The following is a 27,942-nucleotide window of genomic DNA, read 5'->3' as shown; positions in this document are numbered from 1 at the left end:
TTCCGCACCACGCCCAGGAATGCCAGGATCCGGTAAACTGTACTCACGGGCACGTTTTCGTCTCGAAAGTGGTCTACCGTAAACTTTTTTTCCACGATGACCATGCGTTTCGTAAAACCGTACAACACGCTCGCGGAGTGTCTGCTGTTTCGACGCCATCTTCGATTGAACTGACAGCACCTGAGAGAAAAGAAACATGCTACCCATTTCTAGGGAGTCCAGAGAGCAATTCTCTTGGAGAGAAAAAAATACGCTTTTCACTTTAATTTCAGAAAGTATTAAAATCATTCTCATTTTTTATTGAACACCCGTTAGTAATCAGATTTTTCTTAGCTGCTTCTGAACAAGGTGTTCCGTTGTGCAGTGTAATTTTGCATAATTTTCACATAGGAATCTGACCTGGGTGTACCACCTGTGTTGTCTGATTAATCGTCCAATTTTCGGAAGATCTGTATAAAATAATTACGTATTAAGTAATTGGTTTGTTCGAAAGCATTCTCGCCGCACGAGTAATATTGGGAACACCCGGTAAAGTGTTCCTCGAAGTTCTTGACATAAATTTTTCAATAACGAAGTCAGGGGTGTCAATGCAAACACAGGACTACTGTTTCGCCAGAAACACAAATTGTGTTTTCATTTTCTGGAGCTAGCGTCAACCCGGCGCTAGCTTAGTCCTGTCACTAAGTTAGTGTCGGATTGTGAGGAGAGGAACTCGAAACGCTTCTCCAATAACTAATTTAGTTATACGTTTTGTGCCCTTTATGCGCAAATGTGGTTTAAAACAATTTTCTTCTCAGTGGAGAAAAAATAGTTTTTGCCTAAATTTTCTCCACAAAGGAGAAATATAGCATAGTGCGAAATATATCGTTGAATGTTGCAATCAGTACCTGTGTAGATATAGGCGATGACACAATCTAGGTACGATTGACCAATTAGCCCCGTGTGCCTCTTATAACGTTGTTATCCGTTATAAGCTCATAGCAGGCCGAAAAGGTACTAGGGTACCCGCAAATCGAAAAACTCGTAACGAGGGTAATTTTAGCCGATCTGGTGGATACCACGTAATATGAAGCCGTCTGGCAAGCCATCTGTTGATGTGGCAATATGGGTCAACCAAAGACTAATAGATACGACGGTCTCACGAGTTTCATGATCCACACTATTCAGCATGAAAAATCCGATACAAATTATGAAAATAAAATTTCATTAGTTTATGAAAACATTTTTCCGTGCAGTTGGTAGATAATTTTGAGTCCAAAGAAAAGTAAATTATTTTCAATCAATTTGTATGTTTTCATGCACAATCAATATTTACTAACGTGAAAGAAGTGGAGCAAAAGATGTTTAATATGGAAAAATCTCTTGCTTTTTCATTTGTATCTGTGGTAAGTGTCATAACGAGTACTTTGATGGAAATTTTAACACTCCATCATAGATAACAAACGTTTAGGCTCGATTTGAATCGTGTGTAAATACCCGCTACTGAGATTGCACTTTCTGTGACTCCACTATTCTTATGGCAGTGCCCCAGTTTTTCAAAAATCTTAATCTGTTTTCAATTACTAGAAAAATTCATTTTAAGAGTTCCGTTTACGAAAACAAAAGAAAAATCACAAAATTAACCCGCACCACGAAACACAATAGCATACATGCACTTAAATATTCCTATTTTCACCTGTGTTTTAAACCCCCAATCTATCTCTCTTCTCCCGCAGTTCATCTTTCGATGCTGAATCTGTAGCCTCTTGCTAACCCGTAGCGATGACCGCCATCTTAGGTGCCGGAATCAGTGGCCTATCTGCCGGCTATTATCTACTCAGGAAGGGTCGACCGTCACCAGTGGTGATCCTCGAAACGAGCAACCGAATCAGCGGATGGATCCGCAGCGAGCGGTTCGATGCGGAAGGCTATGTTTTTGAGTCCGGCCCAAGAACGATCCGTCCCAAGGGACCAGCCGCGAACAACACTCTCGATCTGATCGAGGCGGTGGGACTTGCCGATCAGGTGTACCCGATTTTCTCCAATCACGTTGCCGCACGGAATCGGATGATCTACGCCAAGGGGAAGCTTAATTTGTTACCGTCGGATGTATCCGGTGTGCTGAAAACAGTTCCTCCCTTCACGCAGCCTTTGTTCATGGCAGGTTTCAAGGATCTATTCGCCCGGAGATCCGGGGAGCGATTGGAAGATGAAACGATGTACAGCTTCGTGGAGAGGCGTTTTGGGCGAGAGATTGCAGACTACGCTGTTAGCGCTATGTTGTGTGGGATTTGTGCCGGCGATGCGAAGCAGATCAGTGTCAAATTTTTGATGAAGCGGATGTTCGAGGTGGAACAAGCTCACGGTGGAGTTATCAAAGGGTTTCTGAAGGAAGCTTTCATCAAAAGGGCTCAGAAAGATTCTAAACTACAAGCTTCGAGTAATCTGGCGAAAAGAGCCAAGTCTGAGAATTGGAGTATGTATTCGCTTTATGGAGGACTGCAAACTTTACCCAATAGGATTGGCATGATTCTGAAGGAGAATATGGTTGATATCCGAACAGACGTAACGTGCGAGGAGATTGTGTTTGGCGATAAACGGATCCAGCTGATAATTGATGGAAAGGAACGAGTCGTTGATCGTCTGATAAGTAGCATTCCGAGCTACAAATTGGCCAGGCATGTAGCGAAACAGCATCCGGCTCTGTCTAAAGAACTAGCAGCGATTCCATTTGTTGACGTTGCTGTCATAAATATTCGTTACAAAACGCCAAATCTACAGAAGCACAAGGCCTTCGGTTTTCTTGTACCGCCGATTGAGAATCTGCCTATTTTGGGGGTGATTTTTGATAGCTGTTGCTTTGACATGGAGGATAATACCGTGCTGACTGTGATGATGGGAGGAGCTTGGTTCGAGAAGTGGTTCGGAACAAGCCCCAGCGAGGAGCAACTGTTGGCCGTCGCTTTAAGACAGGTCGGTGAGATTCTTAAAATCAATCAGCCTCCGGATTCTTATAAAGTCAATATTTTGAGGAAATGTATTCCGCAATATGTGGTCGGTCACCAGAAGCGGGTGGACGGGATCAGGCAGTATATTCGAGAGCACAATTTACCGCTAGGTCTTTGTGGATCTTCGTACGATGGAGTCGGTGTTAATGACGTGATATTTTCGGCCACGAAGTGTGTTGATGGTTTGATGAATGAATGTGATAAATAAAGGCTGCCTTTGTTGTTTACTGTTTTATCGTTGTGTATGTGTCATGTTCTAAACGTTTTGAAAATCCGGTTTTAGATAATAAATAGAAAGAACAAAAAGAAGGTAAAGTTTGGGTTAGTTTCATGACATGACATAAGATAAAGTACAAAAAATTGTAGTTAGTGTTATCGTACTAGTACAGTAGCTAACCTATACGAAAAAAATTTAGCGCGAAGTCTTTCAAGGTATAATGTCCTTTTCCGTATTGTAATGCAGTCCTTTAAGCGGCCCTTACATGTTTAGTATTTTCGTCAATACACAGTATTGACGATATTGTTACAATAGTTCAATCCCATTTGGAATCCACATCGTCAATACAACTTTTCTCTATAGCGGCCCTTACACGTACAATATTTTTGTCAATACTAGAGAGTATTGACAAAAGTATTGTACGTGTAATGGAATTTTTTTATTGACGATGTGGATTTCAAACGGGACTAAAATATTGTAACAATATCGTCAATACTGGTATTGACAAAAATATTGAACGTGTAAGGGCCGCTTAATACACGTGCAATTATTTGTCAATACTCTCTAGTATTGGCATAAACATTGAACGTGTAAGGGCCGCTTATTACACGTGCAATGATTTGTCAATACTCTCTAGTATTGGCATAAACATTGAACGTGTAAGGGCCGCTTTATTCTTCTGTTTGATGTTACTTAATACAGGAGAAATCAAGTATGTATATAAAAACCAATGACATGACCAACATTAAATTAATTTTTTTTCGGTGGTTATTTTTGACTCGTGTCAATAATGGACCGATTTTGTAGTGATGTTCGTTCCCGTTTCAAAACAAGAAAAAACAGGTACGTGTTCTGTTGAATCAAATTGTTACCCAATGACGTGAGTTTATCTGTTCCTAGTGAGAGTGATCCGGTGAGAAAAAAAAACGTTTGAGAAAAGACACAGCACTGCCATTCACGTTGACAAGATGATTGATATGCAGAAGATGTAAAGTGCAACTAAACCTAGGGGAAGTAGCCCGAAAGGGTAAGGCGGACTACATCTAGTTCAATTAAAAATTAAGTTTCTTACACAAGTTTCGAATTATACTGTAAAACCCAGGGTGGTGTCATCTCTGTCATCCGCTATGAAGATGTACAGACTTTGACAGTAGTCAACATATGATGGGCCTTGCCGCTTCTAGGCCCATCCCAGTTAAGCTCAGCCGGAAATGAACTGGAATTCCGGCTGGTTCCAGTTCGCATTCCGGCTCCAGTGACACAACCGATTCTAGTTAGAATCGGTTGTGTCACTGGAGCCGGAATGCGAACTGGAACCAGCCAGAATTCCAGTTCAGTTCCGGCTGAACTTTACTGGGATGTCGCTCATGCAGTAGCATTGGGTTGTTTTGATTTTAACAAAGGCAGGCTAGGACAAAATAACCGCCTAGCAGGGGCCTGGTGAAACCTAGCCGCCTGAACAATCAGGACAAACATCTTTCCGTTGCATCGGCTTTTTCGCAATTTAAATTCAGTTGCATCACGACGTTTTCAGGATTTTAATTACTGGATTTTCGAGTGCCGAACAAAGTGAAATAGTTTGCCCATTTCAAGCTACCAATTTAACTGCTGATTGTGACTGTCTTACTCCGTCTTCCCTCAAAAGCAGACAGGTCTAATTTGGTCGCGTTGAAATGGTAATGCTTGAGGAAAGCTATTAACCGACTTGGAGTTTATTGTTTTTGTTTTTATCCGTTTTGGCGCAATACTCATTGCGCCAGAAAGCACACGTTAAAAAGGTCTAATTGCTGCAAATTAACTTCTGCTGTTCAATATTTAAATCAAAGCAATTAAGGAAAAGTTCCAATGGTTGGCAGAGTAAATGTTTCCCAATTCGTCTGTCTTTCGGTTCAGTTCATTTGAAATTATATATTAAAACAGCGCAATGCAGTATTCAACATATTTGCTGGTGAGGTGAGGGGGGGGGGGGGGGTATAGGTTAGGATATTTTTGGTGAAAAAGAAAGTATATAAAAAGATTGGAGATACAGAGAGTGTCTATTCATTCAGTTTTTATACAATATTTGAACAACAATTTCCAAATTTTCATTGAACACTATTAAAATGAAAAAGTCGTATGCAAAAGTCGAATCAAATTGGTTGCATAATGTGGCCTCAGATCAGCCAGAATCAGCCCTAATCGTTGATGAATCCACAGCATCCCATTTGATGAAAATTTCCACGCACGAGATAAGATATCAAGATGCACGGAAGAATTATTGCAAAGTGCCTGTTCTACAACTTTGTGGAAGACACCTAATTTCTATCTCTTTCCGTTGAAAAGTTAGTGTTGGCGCCCTCTATGTGGTAAAATGTGGAACTAAAACGTTCTAACCAAAACAGGGCTCGTATTATTTACTACAGTTCTTCTGAACATACCATAGAGCTAAACCTTACGGTTATTCCACAAAAATGTTTAGTTCGCGCGAATCGAGTTCTGATACACAACCATACACTGCTAGGCCCCATGCAAAACTGACTCAGACATCACTTCGTTCGTTTTCGGTGACCGACCACATACAAAGCCGGACTCACTAGCAGATTTCGACATAGTTGTAGACAATTAAATTATCTTTCTTATTTTCACTTACAGTGATAATACGATACATACAGTGCCACCTAGCGGCAAAACTGCGAGTTAGTGGGTTTTCTCCATGTAAATTGTCGAAAAATCCCATACAAACTTCAGGCACGTTGGTCCGGTAGCTAGACTTGTCCGATTTGCTTCAAATTTGGTGCAACTACTCCTGGTGCGACTAGAAATCGAATCAGGGGTGGGCCGATAGGGGTCATTTTTTCTTGTCACTCTACTCCTGATATCCCAAGGCCCAAAAATTTAACAGTGGAAAACCAGTGAAGATGGTGCAACGAATAAAAAAATGGCGGTAATGGATTTATAAAAGAAAAAGGAAGAGAGATTGAAGAAAAGAGAAGTTAAAGAAGAGCAGACAGAAATAAGAAAGCAACAAAAAACTGTTACGAAGAATAAGAAAATAAAGACAACAATTAAATAGCATCATGGAAAAAATGCTGTGGAAAATAACTCATTGGATATTTTCTCTTCGAAATTTGGCTAGAAGTAGTATAGAGTGTATTGTTTACACTGTATTTTAATCGCTGTCAGCTTTTCGAAAATTGGAAAATTTGGCGTCACCCGACAAGCAACGCTGGTAATTGGGTCATTAAGCTATATATAATTTTCCGTTCCATTAGATAAATTTTTGGTCCAATATACATAATATAACATTATTTAAAAAAAAATCGTGATACGTAAAAGCGATTTTTGTTTTTTTAAAATAAATCTTTTGTAAACTTGGCAACCATACATAGGAAAACTGCGGTTGTTTACATCTGGCCTATCAGGACAACACCCAAAATGAAAAAAAAAAACTATATGCAATGGATGGTGTTTATGTCAAATAAAAATAACCCTCCGGGAAAACCGAGAAAACATGGCCTAATTTTTTTCTGACAGGGCATCATTTGTCGTGAATTTCGATATGTCAAATCCTTCCTATAGTGTCAAATCCAGACTGTTAACATATTTCTTTATTTTGAATTTTAATATTATTTTCACGTTTCCTGAGTTGGAAAAAAACATTGTTGCAATCACGAAAATCAGCTTTATCAATGTAAGTAATAAAAAACGACTTTTTTTCTCATTTAATGACCCAATTGATGTTTTGCAAGCACCTGGAAAATCCTCAACTCTCTCATCGGGACATTGGAAAACAACTTGGAATCGTGAAGTCAACGGTGATTCGTGTGATTAAACGCTACTACCTGAGCATCGAACGGAAGGAGAAATGCGGTCAGAATGGATGTTCTATTAGTGATCAAGATCACAAGTGTGTAATGAAAGCGTTTATGCGGAATCCCAATGCTTCGGTCAGGGATGTGGCCAAAAAGTTGAATTTGTCCAAGTGTTTCGTTTCGAGATCCAAGAACCGAAAGGGACTGCATAGTACAAAGTGCACAAGGCTCCCAAACGTGACGAACGGCAAAATACGGTGGAAAGTCACGGGCGCGGAAACTTCACCCAGATGCTGACGAAGCTTTATTGTCTCATCATGGATGATGGGACTTACGTCAATGCGGACATCTGGCAGCTTCTTGGGCTACTGTTCCTCACCGCCCAGCACAAGTTTGATGTTCCGAAGGAAGTAAGAAAGCAGAAACTTCCAAATTTTATCAATAAATACTCGATTTCGCAAGCGATCTGCTCATGAGACACACGGAATGCACCGTTCGTGACTACCGGGACTGTAAACGGGGATATCTACATATATCTACCTCAAGGAGTGTCTACAGAAGCGTCTGCTTCGTCTGTTGAAGCAACACGAGGGCCCTACGATCTTCTTGCAGGATCTTGCTACGTGCCACTATTCAAATGTTGTGCTAGAGTAAGCCAACTAGGTCACTTTCGTATCCAATGACATAAACCCTACCCATCAACGCACCGGAACTAAGGTCAATCGAAAATATTGGGTAATTATGAATCAGGCAGCTACGGAAGTATCCCAAGGAGGTCAAATCTGAGGAAGACATGAAGAAAAAGTGGCTGTCCGTACAGAACAAGCTACAGCCAGATGTTGTACAGAACCCAATGAGTGGAGTTAAGCCAAAGGTGCGAGCGTACGGTTATGGTATTAAAGTTGAGTGAAATAAATATACCAAAAGCTTACTAATGGGTTATAATTGATTGTCTGAAAGTTTGGAAAGGATCGGTCCACTAGGTAATTTTCTACAGCGTTTTTTTTCCGTAATGCAACTTGATGTGGAACACCTCTTAGAAGACTTTAACCAACTTTTTGGCATGTTTTTATACAGCTATGCAACGAAATTCAGCGACCGAAAACAAAAGTCGAAAGGACAGAGTACGTTTCGTAATATATTAGAATATAAAAACCGGATATAAACTTCAAGTTTAAAAATCGAACAAGGACTCTTTGTTGTAAGATTCGGATAATAAACCTTCAATATAAAAACCGGGAAAAACATTACCGATTCTTACAAAGTAGTCTTTTTTTAACCAAATTTCATACTGATGATTCAACCTTGCCAAGTTTTGCGGGTGAGAACTACACACCAAAAAAAATCTGAATTTTATCGTTGACGTAATTGCAAACATGACACTATTCAACAAACCGTAATTTACGAAATGACGGAACATTACCGTGTTCCGTTTAATTTTACATGAAACATATACTTTACATACGCAATAACATAAAATTACACTTCCTACCATTCAGAACAAACGCTGTATGTGGAGTAAAATTACATGATTGACGAAATTAAACGTCATGTAAAATTGAAATCAAACGTAAAACTAAGTCATTATTGATGCTCGTATATGTCAGGGTCAGGAGACGTAAATTTATACTGTTTTTTCTAGGTGTGTATTTAAGCGATTCCTATGCCGAAGGGTCTCTGTCCGATTTTTACGCTTGAAGCTTATTTCCGATTTTTATATTCTAATATGTTTGAAACAGGTTAAACGAAGCATGTTCTGTCCATGCAAATTTTATTTTCGGTCGCTCAAATGAGGTAACAAAGTAATTCTGAGCGATGGAAAAGTCTAAGTTTCCTAAGAAAGATTTTTTGAATCCTTTGAAGCGTTTTCTTCCTAACACCACAACAACTTGCCAAATTGGCACTACATATATCATTGCCGGTATATTTGTTCATAAATTATTCTTTAGGCAGAGCCTAGAATTCCTGGAAGGTCCTGGAAATCGATAAATATTTTTGTCGAAACATCGATTAATAATTGTTATTACCATAGATTATGCAAATATAGCATGATGAAGAAAATTTCTAAACAAGGTTGGTCGAGTGTTGAATAACAGCTTATAATAAGTTTGGTTCATTTTTCGTACGTATATACAGAAGGACAGTCAACGACGGCAATCCAAAACCATTCCATAACCGCATGTGCCAAATTCGCGGATAATTCCGAGAAAAACATGCATAACAGTGCGGAACAAATGACTAGGCAAACGCGAGGGATAAAATCGTTCACAATCTGCCTCACTTGCTGATAGAGTTATCATGGCATTTCAATTGGCATCATACATACAAATTGATTCCGATGACGATCAGCCCAACCTGGTACGAATGTAACTACACAATCTCAACAGCTCGATCCGCCAAGGCAGGCACCGCACCGAATCCACATATCGGAACCAGTCGGCAGTAGTAGTAGCCACACGACACTCGCCATGGAAAAATAAACTGCACTGGGAAGAGCTCTAGTAAAAAAAGCGAAAACACAAAGTCCAGTAGGTACTTGGTGAAAACGAGTACAATGAACCGGCAGGTTGACAAGCGGAGTGATTAAATTCATTCACGTAGGCATCGTTACGTTCCGCCCGCGATTGCTGCCTTGTCCATAGGCACTCTGTGTGTGGAGGAAAATGGTAAAAATGCACACCACGAAAGTAAACGAGGATCATGATGAGTGCCAAACTGTCGAATACAGTACGATTTGTGTACGAATTTAACTATTCTGCAAATTTAAAAAATCAATCCTGTCCGATTCCAAAATCTTTAAAGTTATTAAATTGAAATGATAGAGCTGAATACGTGAAAACCTGACTCATCAAAGTGTAACCACCTTTTAAAACCATACATATATGCGATCAACAAACGCTCGAGCACTGCATAATAATACAACCTTGGTCACAAACCGCGAATATGCAATTGCGATTATCCACGCAAACATACGCCCGTGATCATGTAAACATAAAAACGTAAACATGTGTGGCGTTTTGTATTCATAAAATAGGCAATTTTTTTGTCGTGTAGGCACAAAGTGTCAGGGTGACATTGCCGGGAACGCAGCAAATCTTTCGACTTTCTTTCATGCCTAAAAAGGTATTATTTTTCTTTCGCCTTAAGGAGATATATTGTCGCTGTTGTGCTAACGTATGACAAGAGCCATTCAGCACATTTCGAGAAAAACGATTTTTAAAGTTTGAGGTTGAATATGTTGAAACTTATAAATGGTAGAAACAAATCAAAGAAGACAATTTATGCTTCTGTCCATTCTGCACAGCAGCGACGATATAGCATAGTGCTACTGGCTTGCTATCCCAAATTCGGTTTCTATTCAGCTATATTTCTCACTGACATATAGAACTTCTGAACTTCCAGGTATTCACTCACAACCCTTCGTTTGCTCGTGAACTCAAGTAGTGTTTCCTTTTTTTGAATTCTTACATTATTTGGCGGTCAAGTCGGTCTGCCGATATTATGTATGAGCAGGGGCGGATCCAGAAAAAAATTTCGGAGGGGTTCGAAATTTCGATTTTGAAATATTCATTGTGCAACATGTAATATGTAATAACTTTATTTAATTAAAGTCATGTTTTGTGGTTGAATCTGATTTTGGAATGATTTTGAGTTTAGAACGAAATAAAATAGAAACTATTTAAAAATTTCTCAGCAAGTTAAAAAATTTCGGAGGGGGTCCGGACCCCCAGGACCCTCCCCCTGGATCCGCCACTGTGTATGAGTCTTGATACACATTATGTACGAACCACTAAAATGCATTAGTGAAATATTTTGGGTATATATTCCACAAATTATTATTTATTTCAAATCCTGGCTGCGTATACTGTTGTACACTTTATACACAGATTGGCGAAGTATCAAAAATTGCCTCCAAACGAACTGTCAAAATTTAGGGGAAGTATAGGAGGAAGCCCTTGCAAGGCTTACCGTGATGCCAGTTTACATTAATGGTTGCTAGTTTTACTTTTTTGTCTCCGCAAGTATGTGTATAAAGTGTCTGTAATCTTGTATGTATTTTTTAACTGAATCGCTTTACCCCATACTACCCCATACTAGGCATATGCACCAGAACTATTGATGAGCTGCCATAATCATACCTGTTCAAGTATTTCTACCGCAAGCTGGTATTTTGACAAACGGATATTGCTCAGTTGGCGGTAGCATTTTGTATTTGCTATTGAAAGAGATAGTTTAGGGAAAGTGTGGTGACTTCGTTGCGATTATGACGCAGCTAGCCGCGCGTACTGTCTAATTTCGCCGAATTGTTGTGCGACCTGATATGGTTTGCGTTCCGAAAACAAATCCTATTCCGTTTTGCACGTACTACTTTTATTATGGGAAAGAAATGTTTAAAAATTCAGAGACAATGAATTATTGTCATCAACATCTGCTTTCGTATCAACTTAGATTAGTGGAGAAAATTAGTGCTTTGGGTATTGTGATTCAAAACCAATGTATGACATTTGAGCGAGCATGGTAAATAAGTTTTAAGTTTGATCCGCATTCCAGACGAGAGTTTCTCATATTTATAAATAAAAAGCTTGGCATTATAGATTCTACCCTATTACTGCGAATACCATTACCCCAAATGTCATTAAGTATTAACCCAAGTGTCACCCGAAATACTAAATAAGCCAAATTTTTACAAAAAAAATTCTATTGAACCGTAACAGTAGAAACCAAGGATATCAGGTGCACAGATTAATCTGGGATTTAATGATTTTCAATGTGTTGCACAGATGTTTAAAACTGCACAGATTTCCACAGTTTTCTGCATGTAATGCACAGTTGCACAGATTTCTCAATTTTTGACCTCGTGCAAAAACTAAAACAAGAGGTCACACAAGAGGTATTTCGAAACAAAGTTTTACGTTTTCCTTAACACAAATTTGCGTACATTTTTACATATTTTGTGCAAAAAAATATTACCTGACATCCCTGCACAGAAAAAATGTTCCCAAAATTGTGAATAAAGTGCCAAGAATTCTAAAACAATCACGTTTTTACGTGAACTAATTCATGATTCCTATTATATTAGTCACGATCCGATATCCGTGCTCGTGAAATAGTTATCAAAATCATCAAATATTTTTCATGTATTCGTGAACTGGTTCACTATACTTAGTATAATAGCCACGACCTGCCATACGTGATTGTGAAATAGTTCACGAAATCATAAAATATTATTCATGTATTCGTGAACTGGTTCATGATTGCTAGCACACAATATGCGACCTATTTTATGTGCTTGTAATATTTAGAACATATTTCTAATTATTTTCACTTTTATGCCACATGGTAATCAAATGTTCACGTGAACTATTTCACAAAATTTGAAGTATTATTCGTGGAAACATTTTTGTTTTATGCACTTTTTCATGAAATGCCCAGCTGCTAGTGACAAGTAATAGGTACGAGGAGTAGTTATGAGAAAACTGTTAGAACCTCGAACATCGTTATTCATTTCAGAATGTTGGACAGGAAATGAAAACTGCGTTGAGCACCGCAAATCGTGTTCATGATATATGTCACAGAACAAAACTATTGATATCATGAACATGGGTCCCATTACTCCACGTGTCAAATTCGAAAGCAAGCTCTAAAATAAAATATCACGATAACGTTAACAGAAATTACGAAAATCGTGATTAAGATACTGAAATCGTAAACGTAAATCACATAACACGTGTTTAAATTGTCAAAATCGCGACTAATATTCTGAAATCATGAGCAGTGCTGGGAAAATCACCGAAAATCAAAAATCATCAGTGATAATTATCACTGCTGATCATGCAGTGCTATGGTCACAACCATAAAAAATCGCTAGTGATTTTCTCTGAAGCGATAATGTGCTAGCAAAAAATCATTGCAACAAAATCACCGCCTGTGATCACGGCCTGATTATGATTTTTTTTTGATCAGGATTATGAAGTTGAGAAAATCAGGTACAATAGAAAAGATGCAAAATCAGGGTTGATGGATTTCAGCTTTTCGGGAATGTGTTTTATATTGAAGGACAAGTTGTTGGTAGTTGAAAACAATAGTTTTGGACATTTTCAATGCACAGGGGGGTCCGCCGATGTGCCAAAATGGAATTTTTTTCAACTTTTCGGGAAAGTGTTTTATATTGAAGGACAAGTTGTTGGTAGTTGAAAATCAATAGTTTTGGACATTTTCAATGCACAGGGGGTCCGCCGATGCGCTAAAATTGAATTTTTTGACTTTTCGGGAAAGTGTTTTATATTGAAGGACAAGTTGTTGGTAGTTGAAAATCAATAGTTTTGGACATTTTTAATGCACAGGGGGTCCGCCGATGCGCTAAAATTGAATTTTTTCAACTTTTCGGGAAAGTGTTTTATATTGAAGGGCAAGTTGTTGGTAGTTGAAAACAATAGTTTTGGACATTTTCAATGCACAGGGGGGTCCGCCGATGTGCATAATGGAATTTTTTCAACTTTTCGGGAAAGTGTTTCATATTGAAGGACAAGTCGTTGGTAGTTGAAAATCAATAGTTTTTGACATTTTCAATGCAGGGGGGGTCCGCCGATGCGCTAAAATTGAATTTTTTAACTTTTCGGGAAAGTGTTTTATATTGAAGGACAAGTTGTTGGTAGTTGAAAATCAATAGTTTTGGACATTTTCAATGCACAGGGGGGTCCGCCGATGCATCAAAATGGTTTTTTTTTTCAATTTTTCGGGAAAGTGTTTTATATTGATGGACAAGTTGTTGGTAGTTGAAAATCAATACTTTTGGACACTTTCAATGCACAGGGGGGTCCGCCGATGCGTCAAAATTGAATTTTTTGGAAAATTCTCTTTCCTTTGTCTACAATAATTTAAGGCTAAAAATTGCGTTATCCATTTTTTTATTTTTCGAGCAATTCAAAATTGTTCAAGTTACTTAGAAAAGTTAATAAAGTTAAGACCCGATTTTATCAGCTCCCGATTTTGTCTACCCAGATTTTATCAGCTTTTTAACCCGATTTTGTCAGCCCCTGATTTTATCAGCTCTTTAACCCGTTTTTATCAGCCTCATATTAACATATGTTTGATAAGCTCTAGCAGACGAACCAAGTCCAATTCGTGCAAATCCTTTCTTGAGCATATTTTCCGTGCCTTAGAGTTTTTTTTTTAATTTTGTGCTGGAAGACCTCCTCAAGTGAAATTTATACAGAATCAGAAAAAGTTATAAGCCTATGTTTAGGGACTATAGAAGAATACATTAACAGCTTCGGTTTATAATAGTAAATTAAGTGTTTATTATAGTAAATTAAGAGTAAAAACGAAATTAAAGTTTGTTTTGCTATTGTTAGGATTATATTGATTTGTAGACAGAGCTGCGCTAAATAAATTTAAGTGTTGGATACGTTGTACATAAAAACGTATTGACTCCAAAAATACGTCTGTTGAACTTTTTTTTTCATAAGTAGTTCGTCGGGATAATGACGGATATCAATATTTTTGTAATTATCTTTGTTTTTGGAACGAGTTTGACGAGTGGGTTTTGAAATACCGTCATCGGTGATTACTTTACGCCAAAAATAGAACGTTTTGTACACTACACTCAAGAACTACGATCACGCAACTTCAATGTTCGATGTTTTACATATGGCACAAGTACCTCCAAAGTCATTGAAAAGAACTTTTGGAAAATCAAGATTGAACGTGAAATCTAAAGAGCTAAAATTGGCGTAAAGTCACCCCCACAAGGGGGCTATTTTTCGTCAAATTTTTTTTCACAAAATCATGTTAACTCCTTGATTTATTGTTATGGATTATGCTCGTTATTTATGTGTGAAAGCAAATGAATGTAGTGCTCGTAAAAATAAAAGGATGTGTTCAAAAACTGCGTATCACGCATCCAATAAGCTTGTTTTGGAGAGTCGATAAGTCCTACAATGAAAAAAAGCAAGCCGAGAAAAAAAGCTTTACATGATATACTTGATATTGATGATATTGAGCCTTAAGAATTAGACCACCTTGTTTTAGTATTTTTCTAAAAATAGTTTTAATTGTGTTACGGAGTGCAAAGGCTTTTCCAACAGAAACGTTTTAATGGTCAGGTCAGTTCGGGAAATATTTTTTAGAGGTGCGCCGCCTCTAATTTTTACCTACAATCGGCGGCGGCGGGGCGCACGCCCCTAATATTTTTTCTTTCTTTTTAATAAATCGAAGCTATTAAAATATTCTTCTATCGTCCCTAGACATAGCCTTGTAATCCTTAAGGATTATTTCGTAAAAATTTCCCTTAAGGGGGTCTTCCAGCGCAAAATTTAAAATAAATGATTTTTTGGTTTTTGCTAATTTTGCATCTCTAAGACAAGAAAAATATGCTCCAGAAAGGATTTACTATTTTGCCAATTATAGAACCTCGTCCTTCACATAGTGAAAAAATCATCTTTTTAAAAACAAATCTACTTTGGAAATTTGTTTGAGGTCTGTCTCCTTTGCTTAAACAATTATCAAAAGCCCCTACTGTTTAATATTTGTAATACATTGACAGACCCCAAGCTCATTTAAAATGTCAACAATTGATTTTTACCTGCCAACAACTTGCCCTTCACTATAAAACACTCCCAAAAAGTTGAAATCATTCCCAATTAGATACTTCGACAGAGTCTCCTGTTAATTGAAAATGTCCAAAACTATTGTTTTTAACAGCCCTCAACTTGCCCTTTAATATAAAACACTCCCAAAAAGTTGAAAAAAATCCATTTTGATGCATCGGCGGACCCCCCTGTGCATTGAAAATGTCCAAAACTATTGATTTTCAACAGCCCTCAACTTGCCTTTCAATATAAAACACTTTCCCAAAAAGTTCAAAAAAATTCCATTTTGATGCATCGGCGGACCCCCCTGTGCATTGAAAATGTTCAAAACTATTGATTTTCAACAACCCTCAACCTGCCTTTCAATATAAAACACTTTCCCGAAAAGTTGAAAAAAATCCATTTTGATGCATCGGCGGACCCCCTGTGCATTGAAAATGTCCAAAACTATTGATTTTCAACAGCCCTCAACTTGCCTTTCAATATAAAACACTTTCCCAAAAAGTTGAAAAAAAATTCAGCTTGGCTCATTGACACCCCTAACATATCCATAATGTTCGAAAATAGATAATGATCATTGATCCAAGAATTAAATCAAATCGCAATCATGGCTGATAATGCTCACTTGTGAATTTTTCCGAATTGCTCGCTGCAGATAGAATCATGCCGTGATCACCCTCTCAATTATCAAATTCAACCACAGATCAAAATCACCACTGATAGAGGGCAAGAAAAAATCGGTAGTGATTTTTGTGAGATGATCTTTTGATAGTTAAGAGAGTGATCACGGCATGATTCTATCAGCAGTGAGAATTTTCGAAAAAATCATAAGCGATAATTATCAGCCATGATTGCGGTTTGATTTTTTTTTGATTATGATTTTCCCAGCACTGATCATGAGCATGAATAACTCTACTAATGACTAAAATATAACAATAACGTGATTAGAAATTACGAAATTCGTGACTAAGATCCTGGAATAATGATCATAAATGCCGCCAGTCTGACTGAAAAATCCGATAGTAAACTCATGAGTAAAATATCAAGGTAACGTGATGAAAAAAATCGCGAACAAGCACCTGAAATCATGAACATCATGTTACTGGTGGCTGTGTATTCTCAAATTATGAACAAGAATCAACAAAAGCTAAACATGTCCAGGGAGCAATAACAGTAACCCAACCAAACATTCGAATTTAACGCCATGTATATAATCGGGCGAACTAGTTTCATGGAAACACAAATAGTTTCTTGGACACAAGTTATTAATTTCAGGAATTCACGATTTTCGTAAATCGTTCAGTTCACGAAATCGTGATCTTTTATTAATGAATTTATGAACGGATTTTTCCGGACTTTTTAACCGTTAGTTGTATTATTCGTAGAACTGAAGCAATTGTTATTAGCCTGATTGCATTCAGCTCAGGTTGTGCTACCAGGGTAAGTTTTAGCGAACGGCGATGTTTTGCTATAACTTCTTATGAAATTTTTTGGAAAACTGAAAACAGTTGAGACTGTATGTAGTTGACTACCTCTTCCAGAGAATAGGACGATTATAATAAACTATGAGAATTGTATTGAGTATCAAAAGGGAAAGAGGTGTTTATGTTTATTAGCTTCACCAACAGGCCCCTTGTCCCCAATGAGGGTTGCTTAATCTAATTACATTTCAAAATTGCCAATATTTTCGCTTTTATTGAATTCCGCGTCCGGTTGAAGTCAAAGGCCGTCGCCACACTGTTAAAAATTCGCTGGAGTCCGGTAGCAGCGCTCTGGTTACCATAATTGGTTCTCCTGAACGGAACTCGCAGAAGAGCCTCTTTACGTAGAGCTCGAACGCGGGCTTGAAGATCCAGACGTCCCTCTGGCAGAGAGTAAGTCCGAGACAAACAGGGCTCGAGAGCAGTCCTTCCGAATGCTGAGTGTAGCGAGATATATTAACTGGCAACGGTTTTCATAGCTCGACAGTTCGAATCTGTTTCGCCATGGGAGACAGCCTCGATTCTGTCAATCTCATTATGGTAGTACGGATTCCAAACAGCAGAACAATATTCTAACGTTGCACAGAGGAGTAACTAGAACAAATTCCTGGCCAATAATCAAAATATTTTTTTGTCGATTTTCTCCTTCGTTGTATTTTTTTACATACCTAAAAACCGGTTGAATAACGTGGCAAAATTAGGAGTATGTCAAAAATTGTTAAAGATTTTTTGCGTGGATGAAAAATAGTGATATTTTAAGGTTTTTTTTTATCATTTTAATGATATATCCAGCAATATCGTTTTCTAGTGATGATGACTGTATTAAGTAAGACAATATTGTTACAAATGTAGTTGAACACAGCCATTTGTATAACTTTGGGCTAAAACCGACTGAAAATAGTAGTGTTGCTGTACAGTGCACCAACTTTAAAATATACGATTTTTAAACATTTTATTCCAAACTGAATGATGAAAAAGTTACATTATACGGTGAGATCCGCCAAAGTTGCTGAAGCAGTATTACAAAACCAGATTCCAGCTATCCGAAAAACATTGGAACTCTTCCGATCTTGTCCGATCTACAAATTCCAAGCGATTTGAAAATATTGAAATTTTTTGTAATTTGAGGTACACCGAAATGCTAGAGGGCCAAATACTATGTTTTTTAAAATGAATCTCTATGAAAATATGCACAGGCGTCTCTTTTCTTCCCCATTTTTTACTAAGCAACTGTTTGTGCAACTGGAAAAAAACAAGGGTTTTCGCAAAGATCACTTTGAAATTACTAGTATTCGAAAGGATATAGAAAATTTACCTCTGCCCTGGTAGGTGTATAGATACCAAATTGCTCCAAAAACTAGTTATTGTCTATTTTTGTTCATATTAAGGCACAATAAAAGCAATAGCAGCAACAAATAATTTTGGCCAGGATTTGACCCTAGTTACTCCTCTGTGCGTTGAGCGGACCAACGCGCAATAAAGAGATTTAAGACAGTATACGTCCCTGAAGTTTTTCTACGATCTATGAAGTATGTGGTTTGAACATTAGTGCCGAATCCGTAATGACTCCGATATCCTTGATGTGAGAGTGTGTTGGAATGCTCGAGTAGAAGAAATGGTAGTTAAACTGAGTCGGATGGTATTTCCGCGTGAACGTATCGATTAAGCATTTACTCGGGTTTAAAACCATTCTGTTTAGATCACACTACATACTAAAGCTCTCCAGTTCCCTCTGAAGAAGCTCGGGATCGGTTTTATCCCGTATTTGTAGAAAAGTTTTCATGTCGGCGAAAGAAAGGCGGGGTCCTTGTAATGTGGTATTGACGTCATTAAAGTAGAGCAGGAATATTACTGGACCGAGATGGCTTCCTTGTGGGATGCCGGATGTAGCGAAGAATCGTGCAGATATACAGTCCTTAATGCTGATTTGGAATTGTCTTCCATCGAGGTAGGAACGAAACCAGCGCAGAAGTTGTCCATGAATACCAAATTCGTCCAGCTTCGCTAATGCGATATCATGGTTGATTTTGTCGAAGGCCGCAGATAGATCTATGTAAATAGAATCGGTTTGCAATCCGTCAGCGAATCCATCGAGTACATATTTTGTGAACGAGAGGAGGTTGGTCGTTGTTGATTGTTTAGGCATAAAACAGTGTTGGTCGTCTGTAATGTAGTGTTTGCAGGGAAAGAAAATAGGGTCTAAAACTACCAGCTCGAGTAGTTTTGAAACGGCACTTAAACACGAGATTTCCCGACAGTTATCAATGTTCGATTTGTTTCTTTTTTATGAACTGGAAACATGTGTGCTGCTTTCCAGCAGGAAGGGATTGTTCCAGTTGTGAGTGATAGCTCGAAGACTCGCCGAAGTGGTTCAAGAATCCCGCTGATGCACTTTTTGACAAAAATCGAGGGAACTAGATGCTTTCAGATGGCACAAATCCGGTTAGCGGTTCGTACTAGAGAAGGAGCCAAATTGGCGGCAGCAGAGTATTGTTGTGGTGGAAGGCGTTCGTTGGAAAAAACGTTTGAAAATTTGTCGGAGAACTGTTGGCCAATTTCCTTAGTGTCGGGGGCCAAAACTCCATTAAACTTCATACAAGATGGTAAACCGGATTCTTTTCGCTGCTCGTTCACATACTTCCAGAACGACTTGGGCTTAGATTTCAGTTGACGCTCGACATTTCGCTGGTGTCTAAAAAAGGCGCGTCTGCTTTGCTGTTTATATTCGTGGTTGAGTTGAAAGTAGTGGTTTCGTAATGCAAGTGTCTTATGTTTCGAAATTTTTTTAAAAGCTTCTCGTTTGGTAGTTTTTAATCGTCTTAGTGCGGTTGATTGCCAGGAAAGGTGTTGATCGGTACTCATTGTTCGTTTTGGCACATAGCGGTCGATTAGGTAGTTGAGAATATTATAAATCGTCATCGCTGCTTCGTTCGCGTCATCATTGTAAGATTTTCGTCCAAGTTTATATCCAACAGCGTGCTAACGATGCTGTCGTAGTCAGCGTTTTTAAATCGTACACGATAGAGCTTGAGACGTCTTCACAATTCACTACTTGGTTACCAGCGAATACAAGATGTAGTGGGGGATGATGACGCACATGCTGGACTAAAGGAGTCGGAGCAGAGCAGCAGTACGGCGCGTAGTCCCGTGCACTTACAAAGCAGAGGTCCAATGTACGTCTATTCTCATTGGTAACATTATTAATTTCCCGAAGAGTTGCGTTGCTGTAGTTGTCCAAAATACAACTGGCATTGTTGATAAGCGCAGATTTTTCGATATCCAATCGTAGAAATCCATTACTTGCCAGGCAACGCGTCAGGCCAGGTAAGTTGAAGTCACCCAGTATAACAATTTCGTCAGACGGGGCGGCAATCGAGGTAATGAATGAAACGGAGGAAAAATGTACATCGATCAAGCTGAAATCACGAATTCTGTCGGGTGGAAAATACACGACACACAGGAACAGATTGCGATTGGCAAGTTTCACTGATATCCACATTTGCTCGGAGCTCGCCCACCAGTCATTGTTGATCACTCGGGCTTTTATGCCATGGCGAACAGCGATAAGCACACCACCACCTGATGTCTTGTGGCTGTTGAGGGCGTTACGGTCATAACGGTAGACATCGAATATTGAACCAAACACCTGGCGAGGCAGACTACGGTTGTCGAGTCACGTGTCGGTTAAGGCGATAACGTCGTAACAGCAGCCCGTGGTCGTGAGCAAATAGCTGTCCGTTGATGAATTTTAGCCACCAACATTCTGGTAGTAAACCTCGACGTCGTTGGAGGACGGATCAGGCTCAACAGAGAGCGAAGCTATGTTGCCGATTTGAGTGTGTAGGAAGATCCTTTCGTCAATCCCACGAACAACATCGGAACGGCTCATGGTCGCTTGGTCGACTGTGGTAAGGGATTCGAGGCATCGCGAATCAACTGCGTCGCGCCCCAGAATACGACGGTCATCTTCGGCGAGAGAAATAGTTGACATCTGATCACAAGATGTCGGAGCAAAAGGCAAAATATTGGAAGCGAAGAATTTATCAGCGCTTGAAGTGTTCGGATCAGATGTATACTTGCCAATTGTGACGGGTTGGAAGACCCTTTCATCCATCCCACACAAAGGACCGGGACGACTGGATGATCGCTGGCTGCAATTGCTACGGTGCGTGCGTATAGTTTTGCGAAAGATGCACCTATTGTAATCATAACAAGTTTTCTGTATTTCTTGACTCCAACCCGATCAGAAATACATAACAAAACAATTTCGAACTTTATCTCGTTTTGTTACTTGTTATAATTTCTGTTAACTACTATTACGAGACCAAATTTATAACACAATATGTTACGAAAATTCCGGTCTGTTATAATCTTGTTATTTCATTCTAATCGGAAACTGTTATAAGGAAAAATAGTTTTAGAACCTTGTATGCACCAAAATTGTTTGGGCATGAAAGTGTTAAAGCCAAATCGCTAGTAAACAAGATCGTGATGACATGGAGAATTTGATAACCTTTAACGTCACTCGAAAGCAAGATGACATGAGGAATTTATAAATAACGTTTTGTTTGATTTAACTTTCTACTGGAGCGGGCATGAAGGTGAGAACTTTCGAAAAGGGGTACAAGGGATGAACAAAGTTGTAAACCACTAATGTATGGAATGGGCAAGTATTATTTATTTTTTAAAAAAAACTATTTTAATACGGGACAGTTCCCATCTCGTCATCCATTTTACCTAGCAAGAAAAACTATCACAAAAAGGAATGAAAAATATACCTGTTATCTGCTATCTCTGAGGTGACGAAGACACCGGTAGAACACACCTCGTGTATTGCGTTGTAAGCTCGGTGCCTGTTGTTTTACAATGTGACACTTGCTGTCCTTCTTCGTCGCGTTGCTTCTTCAGTAGAGAAATAGGCCTACCTGCAACACTTCAAAATTCTCTCCGGTTAAGCTGCTCGTCGGTATCACCACCACAAGCGTGCTCTCTCCGTTTCCACCACAGCGGTAGACAAATGTGACTACCTGTGGCTTGCTACGAAAACCACTGTCGATGCGGTACTTTTCAGTGCCGCTTGTTTTCCTTTTTCGTCGTATCGCTTCTGCGGTAGACAAATAGCGCAAAGGGGTCTACCTGTGACGCTTCCCCTCTCGTCGATTAGAATTGCCCGACGACACCAATACAATATATTTTTTCTGTGTGTACAGGCACGATCACTATCGATTTCTGCCACCGCGGTAGGCAAATTCGTCTACCCGCGGTTTGCTGTCAAAACACCACTTGTCGAGGATGCCGTTGACCACGCCTCCGACGTATCAACTGTCGACTCACACTTAACAAACTGGTCTCTCTCTCTCCCACAAAAACGCATACAGTGTCTCGCACTTCGTCGCTCTCTCGAGAATAAAACCTTCCACATGGAGGCACAACCGTCTCAGCCGGTTGCAAAAACTGTTATGGACACGGGTCAGTTGAATATTACATAAAAAAATTGATATTTCCGACAACGTTGCTGTATCAAGTGTAAAGAAACCGTCGCCAAAAATGTCATGAAGTTTTGATTAATTTCAAACGTCAGAGAATTAGCTACAAGACTTGTGCAAATTTTATCAGTCACACTCAAAATCCATTCTGACCATTGCAGCTTCCTTAGTCGTATCTGAACATCCGGATACAACAATAGTAACATAATTATTCATCACATTGCTGATCCGATTACCTCCAAAACAGTTACAGTTGAAAGTTCTGACTGACCCCGTCATGGCGCTAAAACACCTAGTGGAGTGAGGAGTATCTGTACAGTCCACATTTCACCTGTGGGAAACAAGTTGTTCGCTTTTGCAGCTAACTCTCACAGGCATTCCGAGCTGGCTAGAAACTGGTCTTCGGACGTGCAAATATACCACTTTTATGAGTCTATGAGCGAGGACCGATCTATTGATAGCAAACAGACACGAAGCCTTCGGCTGAAACCGGGATGCATCAGGCAAGCGAAATGGAATCGTCTCCTTCACATCTGTCCAGCGATGCAACGGCCTACTTTTCACCATGGTATAAACGATAATTATTATTATCCGTTGGTTGGCTGGTTGGCTCAGCTGGACCGCTTCTGCCGAGCGGCTCCAAGGCTTCGCTCAGTTTATACCAATGATGTTCACGAAATAGGGTGACGAGCGTATTACTACGACTATCGGTAGCTTTGCTTATTCGACTAAATTAGAATAAAAAATCGCTTGTTCAAAACAACGAACTGTTCAAACAGATCAATAACTCTACCGAGAAAAAGCACACCTCATATGCCGGACGCGTAATTGCCAAATGCATAGGAAAATGATTTATGTATTTGACTATTTCGTACCCATTTACACTTGCTGCACCGTAATCAAAGTTGAACCAATTGATCTGGCTTCATTTATGTATATGTATTATCGTTTTGTTGTTGATCGTTTGATCGCATGGCGTGTTTTGACGGGGGGCGTTTCAACAACTCCAGCCAGGCTCACATTTCCATTGCGATCTGAATTTGTAGACCCTTCAATCTAGGTGTGATGCATTTCGTGATCCACGAATCGCTCTTGTTGGATCAGGTGTCTGGTATGTGATGGTAAGTGCATTGCTACAGCGAACAAAAATCAAGTGGGAGGAGGGGTTGGGATAGTTTTGAGCTGTTTCTAAATATTTGCAACACTTTAAACGAAGGCATAAAAAGTGAAAATCTCGGAAGGCTCGGAGATTACGCTTATGTTACAGTTTTACTAGTGTCCGAGAGGTAAGCGTGCGCTCATAAACTGCAGGCAATAGCAGTAAAACTCGAGCAAAAGGAAAGCTGTCAAGCAGGCCCTCGTGCATCGTCATTCTTCAATGGGCACTGGCTGGATGGAAGTTCGCATTTGCAATCTTATCGCATGGTTATTTGTTTTGGTTATTATCGATGTTGCCGTGTCTGGTAGTACAAGCTTTGAACCGATTGATACCAATAACTGTTTTCCGTGGGTGTTCCGGTGCAGTCGTACAATGATAAATCATAGGTTCAATGCACATTAATTGTTCAACCGAGAAATTTTCTTGTTTGACCCTAGATTCCAAAACGAAATAGTTTCGTACCGGCGCCGTTTATGATTAATAGTAGGCGATACAGCTGGCTGAATATGTAATGTTTAGATGAAGCGCGTTAATTAGTTATTTATTTACATTGTATACGAATGAATGCATTGTAATGCGAAGCTCGAACTTGAAAAGCTCACAAGTTTTCTGAATGTTAATTTACAATAATATGACATGAAATTAACTAAAATATCAACGGCGTTGAATAGCCTGTTCAATTGTATCTGTCCCATGTCACTTTGTGATCGACTTGGCCTTTCATCGTCATACGTTATAAATTCAAGTATGTTTTCATACAAACCCTTCGACACGTAGGGTTTGTTAAAAAATTAAGAAAAAAATATCAAGCCATTTGGTGTCATCGCGAAAGTTTACATATAGGGTTAAGCACCTATTGTCACCCTATTAGACAATTGTCCGTAGTATTTTTTGAATTGTTTCTAATTGAAACAATCAACCTTATTCTTGTTTACGACGAATGCGAGAATCGTTCGAAAGCGATGTTCAGTCATGTTTCCGGTACACAAGAACGGTGGCAAAAGCAACATCGAGAATTACCGGGGAATCACTTCGCTGAAAGTCGAGTAAACATTTTTCGAATCGCTTATCAATGAGGTGCTGTTTTCTGCTAGTAAACATCACATAATCACTTGTCAGCACGGATTCTTTCCCGGTCGATCGGTGGAGACGAACCTGGTCTTTTTCACATCATTCTGTACAGAACAAATGTCCAAACAACTGCAGGTGGACACGATCTATACAGATCTTAAGGCTGCTTTCGACACTGTTAACCATTAGATACTGCTACGAAACCTTGACAAACTTGGATGCCCTGCCCGCTTCTGCCATTGGCTTCGATCATACCTTGTTCACCGTAAAATCGTTGTTCAAATTGGTGACAATGAATCTAAGTCCTTTTCCAACCATTCTGGAGTTCCTCAAGGTAGTACGCTTGGTCCGCTACTGTTTTCACTGTTCGTGAATGATGTGGATTTCGTCTTAATGCGTGGAGGGAAACTGTTCCTCGCCGACGACTTGAAAATATTTCTAGTTATAAGGAAAGAAACCGATTGCCGTGAGCTACAGTATCTCGTTGATACCTTTTATAGTTGGTGTAAAAGAAACATAATGGTTCTTAGTGTGACTGAATGCTTTGTTATCAGCTTTCATCGAACGAGGAACATGTTTACTTTCAACTACAACATCGCTGGAACTCAGCTGCAACGCGTTGATCATGTAAAAGATTTGAATTTCATCCTTGATGAAAGGCTAACACCCATCACTTCTCAGCGATCATTGACAAAGTTAATCGTCTACTTGGTTTTATGTTCAAAATATCCAACGCATTCCGGGACCCTTTGTGCTTCAAAGCGTTGCATTGTTCACTGGTGCGCTCACAGTTGGAATTCGCAAACGTCGTCTGGTGCCCCTACCATGCAACTTAGAGCCAAAGAATTGAAATCGTACAGTGCATATTCATAAGATATGCATTACGTCAATTGCCTTGGAATGATCCGCTGAACTTGCCACCATACGAAGACCGTTGTCGATTACTAGGACTGCACACTTTAGAAGATCGTAAACACGCGTCGCAAGCTACCTTCGTATCTAAGCTTCTTCTCGCCGAATATGACGTTCCCGATCTCCTATCACAAATTAACCTCTACGCACCAACCCGTGTCCTTCGTCCTCGAAAACTGCTGCAGACTGAAATGCGTAACACTATCTACGCTGCCAACCGCCCGATACTAGCAATGGTCCGTTGCTTCAACGATTTTACCGACATCTTCGACTTCGTCATTAGTTCTGCACAGTATCGAAATCGTTTGTTATCACTTTAAGTTAATTATTTGTAATTTAGTTTATTAAGACACATTGTCAGTTGGACGTAAATTGTTAAATACATAAATAAATAAATAAATACATAAATATCCTTTCACACAATAAAGTATCAGTATAGTATTTCGTCCACCTCTACATAATACATATATAACAAGTATCACTCAATGCTTAGCATTATATTAAAACAAGTGTTCTACTCTGTGGATCTATTCTCATCGCATGAATTCAATTGGCGCCTCATCGAATAAAGACTTGGTTGGATCCCACTGATCTACGCTTTTTACGCCGAAAAATATTTGATGGTACCGAGTATGGACACGTTTGCATGATTTGTACAACTAATCATTCTACTTTCACCCACTACGATATACATAAACTTCGCACACCTAAAACGACCACATAACCTATCAGAAGAAAAGCTTCCAGAATTGCGCTCGCAGGGAGTTACCATGCAACGGCTGACAACTGGTAATGACGAGTATCACATTCAAACATTGCATTGTCATAAGTCGAATTTTATGGCAGGTGACAATAAAATTAGCAACAGCAATCAGTTTAATAACATAAAATATTTCATTACTTGTATCTAACACCTTATTACAATATATTGTCCAGTTTATGTTTTAGTTTGGCCGCACTGCTGATTCTTTGCTGGATACTGGATGCAGAGATATTGTGGTAGTGTACCTGCCACAACCTAGCGATATTTGGTACCGCGGTATGTCTGAATTAAGTGTTATAACACTAGACCTAACGTTTACCGAGTACTTTAGTTGTGAATCAATTATAAATGGATTCTAAATTTAAAAGAAACTTTTGTTTCAGGGTAACGTTCAAAATATTTGTGGCGGTGTAATGAGATATAAAGCGGTAATTGACAGCTCGTATTCGTGAGTTTTGCTAAATGCACTACACTAAAAGTTAATGCTTTTTGTTTAGAACATGTGTTATTATTCAGCGTAGAAAATATGAGAAGTTTTATGCTGCTATTAGCTTATATTCTTAATTTAAAGCCAAGAGATATATGGATGAAGCAGGCTTAATCACTGTAACAGACACAGCACCTTATTTATCCTAGTGAAATCGAATAAACGCAACATATGTTAGATTATTGTTTAGCTATTGTTTCCCATTACAATAAGAACTAAAAGCTAAAAACACGATGGTGCTATATTCCAATACGGAACTTGGATTCTTTCTTGGAAATCTTGAAATCTAATGTAAGAGATTTCTTAGGAGCAAACAACGCTTCTACTTACACTGATTTTGTTTTCGCTTGACACTGAACTTTAGTCAGTTAGAAAACTAATTGCTATCAAGTTGCTTGTTTGAAGACAGTTTTGAGCCTATGTTTGCGGTTTTTTTATTTAAAATTGTGTCGGTAATCCGCAAAATATATCTGATACCATTTATTTGAGTTTTTGTGTGTGCTGACCTAAGTGTCAATACATTATTTAGGATTCCACTCGAATGAAATTATGTGGAAAAATCACACCAGAGACAGGAATCGAACCTGCAACCCTTGGGACTCCGGCCCAATGCACAAACCATTATGCTATCCCTGGGTTATGATGACATGCCAGGAAGAACGCATGATTATCGCATTGGCGACAGTGATTCTATCTGATAATAAAATTTTACATGTTCTCATATGTAAAATCAAATATTGTAATATTTCAAAGGTTTTCTTCCATTTAATTCCACTATGTTTTTTATAGTTAAATGCACGGACGAATGTTTAAAAATTTGCAGGCTTTCAGCTACATCTAATTTCCAAGGATTAGAGACTTGACGCTGAATTTTAATATCTTCTATAGTTATGTTTTTCTGAATAAGCGTGTTCCGCTACCTTGAATTTGAAGTGGAATGGTAAATCTTTATCAGATTCTCTAGAAGCTTTTGCTATTTCCGCGACATGCTCGTTGA

The 27,942-nt window shown here is 39.0% G+C and overlaps 1 protein-coding gene across 7 annotated transcripts in view; it reads left to right on the top strand.

The window, feature by feature from the left end:
- Positions 1 to 27,942, top strand: part of LOC131677702 (protoporphyrinogen oxidase) — a 166,227-nt gene that overhangs the window by 116,759 nt on the left and 21,526 nt on the right. For 3 of the 7 annotated variants that reach the window (XM_058957680.1, XM_058957678.1, XM_058957679.1), the window contains one exon: positions 1,716 to 3,222. The exons of 2 other annotated variants lie outside the window; for them this stretch is intronic. In XM_058957680.1, coding sequence (XP_058813663.1) covers positions 1,762 to 3,195 — 1,434 coding nt within the window. In that variant the 5' untranslated portion in view covers positions 1,716 to 1,761 and the 3' untranslated portion in view covers positions 3,196 to 3,222. Of the gene's footprint in view, positions 1 to 1,715; positions 3,223 to 3,925; positions 4,048 to 4,155; positions 4,232 to 27,942 lie in introns of those variants that run through there. 2 more of the 7 variants (XM_058957676.1, XM_058957677.1) reach the window with 2 other exon arrangements.

This window comes from Topomyia yanbarensis, chromosome 1, assembly GCF_030247195.1.
Source record: "Topomyia yanbarensis strain Yona2022 chromosome 1, ASM3024719v1, whole genome shotgun sequence".
NCBI classification, from domain to species: Eukaryota; Metazoa; Arthropoda; class Insecta; order Diptera; family Culicidae; genus Topomyia; species Topomyia yanbarensis.
Note: the sequence above shows the minus strand (reverse complement) of the source record. Positions and strands in the feature narration are given on the sequence as shown.